Below are 6,881 nucleotides of genomic sequence, written 5' to 3'. Positions count from 1 at the left end.
AATGAACAGAAAAGCCAGGCAAGCGGGAGGGAGGAAAAAGCTGACCGACATATAAAGCGCTACTCCCTTGTTTATCAGGCTTGAATGCCTCTGTGCTCCCATTCAGGAACAAACAAGAATTTTCCTGTAAGACGGCCACAGTTACACTCTCATTTCCATGCATGAGAGCCTGAAGCTCGAACAAAAGGCCTCAGTTGATTTCATGTGAGCTAAAAAGTGCCATTCAGAGTCACACGCTAAAAAGACTTCAGCTGTGCATGGCCCCCCACGGTCGTGTGGGGTAAAATCCGGTTGTCCGGCAACAAAGGGAATGCTCTGAGCCCTGCCTCTCCTGCGTGGGTCAACAGAACTGCCGGGCACACCAGGCTCCAGGGACTCCTGTCCCTGTCTCTGCCAAGTGTGTGACAACCGGACTGTTTTATCCTCCTGAATGGAGCTGGTACCTGGCTGCTATATAGTTGGAACAGATTGAGGGGTGTGTCCTAAGGCAAACGAAAAGGAGACTCTTGCTTCCTGGGATGGTGGTTCAGCCCCGTTAGGTTATTGTTTCGTTTATCTGATTTCACAACAAGTCTTGAGTCAGGAAGGTAGGAGCGGGAAACGCGACTGTGAATTTTCTAGATTACAGCTGCGGTTGAGGGTTGGAGGGAAAAGTAATAGAGGGGAAGAGACGAGCTTCCAAATCGAGGGGCAGAAGATAACGCGCCGATCTGTGCTAAAAGCACGTGAATGAGACATGCACTTGAAAAATAACAACCTGGGGGGAAAGTCAAGACGATGAATCTGTGTGTGTGTGAGACAGAAACCGAAGCCAAGTCGAGACCAGAGAAGCCTCAGTCTCTTCAGATAACAGCGGTCTTTGATGTTACCGTTTAGGATCACCTGGTGATGGTCAGAAAACGAAACACGACTGTCACGTGACTAGGACCGATGCCCAAACTACAACCACCTGTGACCAAGAGGGTCCACACCCAGGCCCTCATATGGCTCCATTTACCCCTTAAATATCCACACAAAAATCCACTATTAATATTCCTGTCTGTCCTAGAGCAAAGTAGAGGAAGCAGGGGGGAAAATAATTTTTTTTTAAAGTATCTAGGTCATTTCAGTCATAATTCTGTTTAGTTTCAGATAGCAACGGCTGATTATTTCAAAGTGCAGGGGTTTTAGCTATTCAAGTACCGCAGGATTGAAGGAAAGGAGTACTTGAAACACAGTGTGAGCTTTTCATTTGAGAAGACACACTCTGGAAAGACCTATCCAATAGGCTACAGACATAAGTTATTCAATTAAAAATCTGGTTTCCAAAATCACACCCTCTTCAGTTGAAAAGTGATTTCTCCAAACTCAGATCCAACCTTTGAACTGTTTGGTATCAAAAGCCAGAGTTGGAGAGAACTGGGTTAAAAAAAAATAAAATGAGTACTTTAAAAAACAAAACCAAACCACTTTATATGAAATAAGGGACAGGAAAAAGAAAAAAAAAAAGAAGGCAAATGATGATATTGACATGCTTAGAATAGCTCCTGGGCTCCCCTGGAGAGGAGTTCTCTCAAACATCAGTAAACTGAGTTTGTCATTGAACTTTAGAACTGGTAGTGATCTCGGCAACCTGCCTGGTCCAGCCGCTCCTGCATTTTACAGGTAAAGAAAGAAAAGTTCAAAGGGACTTGTCCAGGGTCATACAGCCAGTGAGAGGCAGAGGCAGGCCTGAAGTCTCCACCACCAGCCCAGGCCCTCGCTGAAACTGCTCATGGCTATCACATCAGGGCAGGTGCACTGCTTCAGAGGCTCCGGGGAGCTACGAGATACCATGAGCTACCAAGACGTTTCTAATTTAGAGGTTCTGCACCACTGGGTTTCTCGGATTTGCCTGGTGATAAGGATCACCTGGGGCACTTGTCAAAAATTAAAATCCCAGGCCCCTTCCCAGCCCCACAGAAACACCTCCAAGGAGAGGGACGTGGGAGGCTGAATTTGTAATAAGCGCCTCAGGTAACTCTCATCGTTAGGAATGCGTAAGGGAGAAACTTGGCCTCTGACTCAACGGAATTTTGTCATGTAAGAGACCACACTCGGCAGGGGGCCTGCCCCCAAGCAGAACTGTAGCTACAGCATTGGCTCTATTTAGGGTCTAAGTCCAGGACACATACAACTGCCACAGCGTAACATCCATCCTTCCCTGCTCTTGGGGAAAATTTGATTGGCAAAGCAAAACTGCTGTTCAGACACGCTTTTTAATAGGGAAACTAGATGTAATTGGCTTGAAAGCAATCCGATGCTGACACCGGACAGCAGGGTGAGAACCCTGTCGCTTGTCACCATGGCTAACCAATGCAATGGACAAAACCAGTAACTAAGCACAAAAACAGCTTCAGGTTGCATGTGTGCCTGGCGGGTGGTCCCCGCTGATGGTGTGAGGTCAGATCCAGGTCGCTGAGGGAGATGGGAGACCTGAAAACAGCCGGTGAGGGATGAGAGTTCCAGAGGAGGGCGGCTGGAGCACGCCAGAGTCCGGGGGTTGCCTCACTCCAGGTCGGCCTCCACCAGCTCCGTGTCGGAGCATTGCGACTTGTTGCGTTCCCACTGGCAAATGGCATTGGCGTACTCCACCACCAGCTTATCCATCCACGTCAGGGGCTCAGGGAACAGCACCGACCCCTCAAAGAAGCCCAGGTGGCCCCCATGCAGGGGCAGCACAAACATGACGTTCTCCCGTTTCTCTGCAGGAGAAAGGTGGCTGAGTGAGTCACTGCGCTCTGACTGGCTCCGGGGCTGGAGGTGGGAGGGTGAGCTGGCCAGGGTGGCCCAGGCTTGCCCCAAGGGCGCAGGTGTCCCCCTCTAAGTGGGCATCTCCACCCCCTCCGCCTCGTTCACCAGCGGTAGGGGCGGGTGCTGACTTGGTGGGGGCAGGCAAGATGGCGAGATCAAGCAGGTTTGGGAATAGCAGCTTAGCTCTGCGGTAGAACGGGTACTGGCTTAGGTTTAGTTGCTCAGTTGTGTCCGACTCTTAGTGACCCCATGGACCATAGCCCAGCAGGCTCCTCTGTCCATGGGATTCTCCAGGCAAGAATACTGGAGTGGGTTGCCATCTAGGACATCCTTAGAACTCTAAGTGGTTCTCAAACTTGGCTGCCTATTAGAATCACCTAAATTTTTTTTTTTTTAATAAAGGTCCCTAGGTTGCACTCAGACCAGTGAGATTCTGATGTGAGGGCAGGGGTGGGATGGAACTGGGGGTTGGTAGGTGAAAGAGGGAGGACCCAGGCACTGGTGTTGCTAAAACTCCCAGGTGACTCAACTGTACAGCCAAGTATTGGGGTGGCCAAAAAATTTCATTCGGATTTTTCTGCACCAGCTTGAAAATCTGAACAAACTTTTTGGCCACCCCAAATCACCCAGGCAGTTGACTTAAAATGCAGGTTTGGCTTTAACAGGCCTGGATTTAAGGAGCTGAGACTCTGCGGTTCTCACAAGCTCCCAGGTGATGCTGATGCTACTGGTGGGGCCCAGACTTTGAGAACAGATTCCTAACACACTCTTATTGACCGAAGAACCAGATGAATTCAATGGAGCCAATGATTTTCCACTACAGAACTTTATCTTGCAAGACTAAAACATACAGCTTCAAGTTGTATTAAAAGCTGCCCAGGCTCTCAACCTCACGTGACAAATGGTCATCTGAGAATTACAAACCTGGAGCTTGACTTTATGAGTCCATGTTTAAGCTAGTCCCACAAGGGCTAGTAAAGCCATTGCTGAAGACGTGCAAAAACGGGCAGCCGGGTGCATTCAGGTACCACAAAGAGCATCCGTCTTCCCAGGGGGACGAGTGACAAGGGGCCCCTTGCTGGCTGCTCCAGGCCTCTGAGGCGCTTCCTGGCACCTGCATTTCTGGCTCTGCAGGGCTCTTTTCCTGTCTGATCCCTTTATTCTTCCCTTTTGGCTGCTGTTTCATCAGTTTCTGTATGACAGCACGAGTGCTGTGGGTGTTACTTTAGATGTGCAAAAGGAAGCCTGTGTCCTCCTGCTGCTGCCAACATGGCTGTTTTTGTGCAGGGAGCCTGTGGGTTTGACAGGCGGTCGACAGGCAACAGCTTCTATCACACAACATGCCTGCGACACATGCATTCGGTCTGAGTGGAGAACAGAGCTCTGTCCAGACATTGGTCCTTTGTCTGCTGCATTATCTACTCTTTAACTGGGGGTCATGAGAGAAGCAGATGTACCCCTTTCCCTCTGGTTAACACTGACATTTGTAAGAGGAAACAATCACAGAGGATGGGGCAGGGAGGTCTGGTCCGAGGGATCTGAATGACAGTGCACAGTAACTGTGGTTTGTGACCTATGTATTTCCTCTGCTTCCCTCTTTCTAGTTCTTTCTGTCACTCCTACCTAGCAAGACATGAGGTCGTGCCAGCCTGAAACACGATGGCATTCCCATGAGTGACCTTCTCTACTTTTTCAATGGCTTATATTTTTATCCTCAAAGTGGACAGGGAGGCTGTCTGTCACAAGAGGCAGCAGAACTGACTTTTTTTTTTTCCTTTTCAGGTCAAAGTTTTAAGTATAAATATCTCTTTAAGTCAAACTCTCAAACCTAATGGAGTCACATCCCTGAGGCAATAATTTCATAGGATACCAGGGGACTCCCCCAAACTCTGGGTTGTGGTTATAAATGAGGATCCTGTCTCTTGCACCAGGACAGAACATGAAAGGCTCAACACAGGCTCTACCACAGCCCCAGGCCTATCAGGCTAGACTAAATAAAAATACTGCCATAAGATGCTCTGGTATCCAGGAGATGTCAGCATGGTGAAGGTGATGTACTGTGGTAATTTGCTATGTGGTTGAGAGAGTGGCGGGAAGAAACACTTACCTGAAAGAGATTTTGGAATGGCTAGAAGACTTTCGTGCACTAAGGGGTCATCGGCTGCATTCACCAGCATGAGAGGTACGTAAATCTGAAACAAGGAAATAAAAGCAGGATTAAATGATCAATTCTCTTTTTTTAGTTCCCGTTGATCCAAGGCTGAAATATACTACTGGACATGTTTCTGAAGCAAAGGGAAGAGGGTCTGCTGAAGGATGGACTAAGGATGCCTGGTGCTCCCTGGCAGTGGCCGCTGGACTGCAGCCCTGGCAGGCACGCACAGGAGCCATGCGTGGTGTCCTAGGTGACCCACATGCTCTGATGGAGCATGGCTCAAGACTCTACAGGACTCGCCAGCAGGCAACATATTTCTGATCCTCTTCACAGTGTCTCAGGTTAGCCATATCTTTCAGAAAAACAACTTTACAGAGTTATGTACATGGTCATCCAATTTATGTTGTGGGGAGAAAGAAAGGAGTCTGCTTCACTGCAGACAAAGGAGCCTTTCTAGAAGAATCTAAGGTAGGAAAACAGGAGCAGGCTGGTAGATCTTGGGAGGCTCTTGGCAGCTGTGCGTTCAACATCCACTTTAGCAAAACACCCAGTAGTGTCCTTTTTCTTCTTAGCGGAGATGGTGCTGATGGGGGTGCTCAGATATTACTGAACAGCCATGCTCAGGAACTCTAACGACTGGCTGCCTCACCTGGAGGCCCCTGACATTGGCTCTGGACAGTTCCTCGTTTCCGTAATGGCTTAAATGAAGACGTGAAAAGCCTAGATGATGATGCTAAAGTATGCGGGGTGGCTGACATGACACGATGGCAGAGCTGCCGTTCACAATGGGCTGCTTTAGCTGGGGGAGTGGTGGGCCAGACTAACAGGTGGACATTGACAGGCATAGATGGGAAGTCCTGTGTTTGAGTAAAAAGAGCAGTTGATCAAAGACAGAAAGGGAGACACTGGTTTGGTGGTGATTCAGGTTAAAAAAGCATAGTGGTTATGATCGGCCACAAGCTTGATTTAATACAAAGTGTGTCGTTGCTGCTGACAACTCCGTTAATATAAACCAATCCACTTTGACCAAAGACATGCTTCTCTACCATTTGGATACAGAAAGACATCTGTTTTGCTCTGTGCTTGCCAGATCAGGGCAGGAATTTTGAGTTCAGTTCTGGGCACCACACTAATGAAAGACACAATGACCCAAAAGAGTCTAGGATTGTAAGAAATCTACATGGGCTTCCTATGAGGAACCACAGTAGGAACCAGGCTGGATGACACTATCAAAGGAGGACATATGGAAAAAAATGTATGTGGCAGTGACTATAAGGGCTTTCACACAGACTGGGGAGCAGCCTGGGCTAAGGGACCACTCTGGGGTTACTACTCAGAGGCCACAGAGGGGCAGGGCTTTGTTCGATAATAAACTCAAGTCAACAACTAGAGCGGATGGAGCCAGATGCCAGCTGAGCTTCCACCAGGGAAGCGGAGGAGGGAGGCTTGTTATACAGCGAGTGGAGCTGGGTGGAGTGATGCGAATTCTGAGATGCTGCTCTCTGAGTTGCGGCCACTCACCCTGTGCAGGTATCTCATGCAGCTTTCTTCCTCGTAATATTCCTTCAGGGAGTTGTAGCCGTGAAACTTCCTGGAACACACACACACATACAAGAAAAAGACAAAACAACACTTGGAATAAGACTGGAATGCTGAGTTGATATGTTACTGTGCCGGTTCCCACACTAACACATCATATCAGTAGGATACACACAGGTACCAGAGTTAGGGGTTAAGAACACCCAGCTATGGCATCTAGGTTCAAGTTCTGGTTCTGTCACTTACTATGTGACCTTACACAAAGGGCTTAACCTCTCTGAGCTTCTCTGTAAGTGAAAGTTGCTTAGTCATGTCTGACTCTCTTCGACCTCATGGACTGTATAGCCCATGGAATTCTCCAGGCCAGAATACTGGAGTGGGTAGCCTTTCCCTTCTCCAAGGGCTCTTCCCAACC

General features: G+C 48.5%; 1 protein-coding gene across 1 annotated transcript in view; it reads right to left on the bottom strand.

Moving 5' to 3' along the window:
• Positions 1–1,981: 1,981 nt before the first annotated feature.
• Positions 1,982–6,881, bottom strand: part of ABHD2 (abhydrolase domain containing 2, acylglycerol lipase) — a 108,301-nt gene continuing 103,401 nt past the window's right edge. The window contains exons 9-11 of the mRNA XM_068991145.1: positions 6,449–6,518; positions 4,880–4,964; positions 1,982–2,723 (exon numbers count right to left, since the gene is read on the bottom strand). Of these exons, the coding sequence (XP_068847246.1) occupies positions 2,527–2,723; positions 4,880–4,964; positions 6,449–6,518 (352 nt within the window). The 3' untranslated portion in view covers positions 1,982–2,526. The remainder of the gene's footprint in view (positions 2,724–4,879; positions 4,965–6,448; positions 6,519–6,881) is intronic.

The sequence above is a fragment of the Capricornis sumatraensis genome, chromosome 19 (genome assembly GCF_032405125.1).
Source record: "Capricornis sumatraensis isolate serow.1 chromosome 19, serow.2, whole genome shotgun sequence".
NCBI classification, from domain to species: Eukaryota; Metazoa; Chordata; class Mammalia; order Artiodactyla; family Bovidae; genus Capricornis; species Capricornis sumatraensis.
The sequence above is the reverse complement of the archived record's forward strand: the minus strand, read 5'-3'. Positions and strand labels throughout refer to the sequence as shown.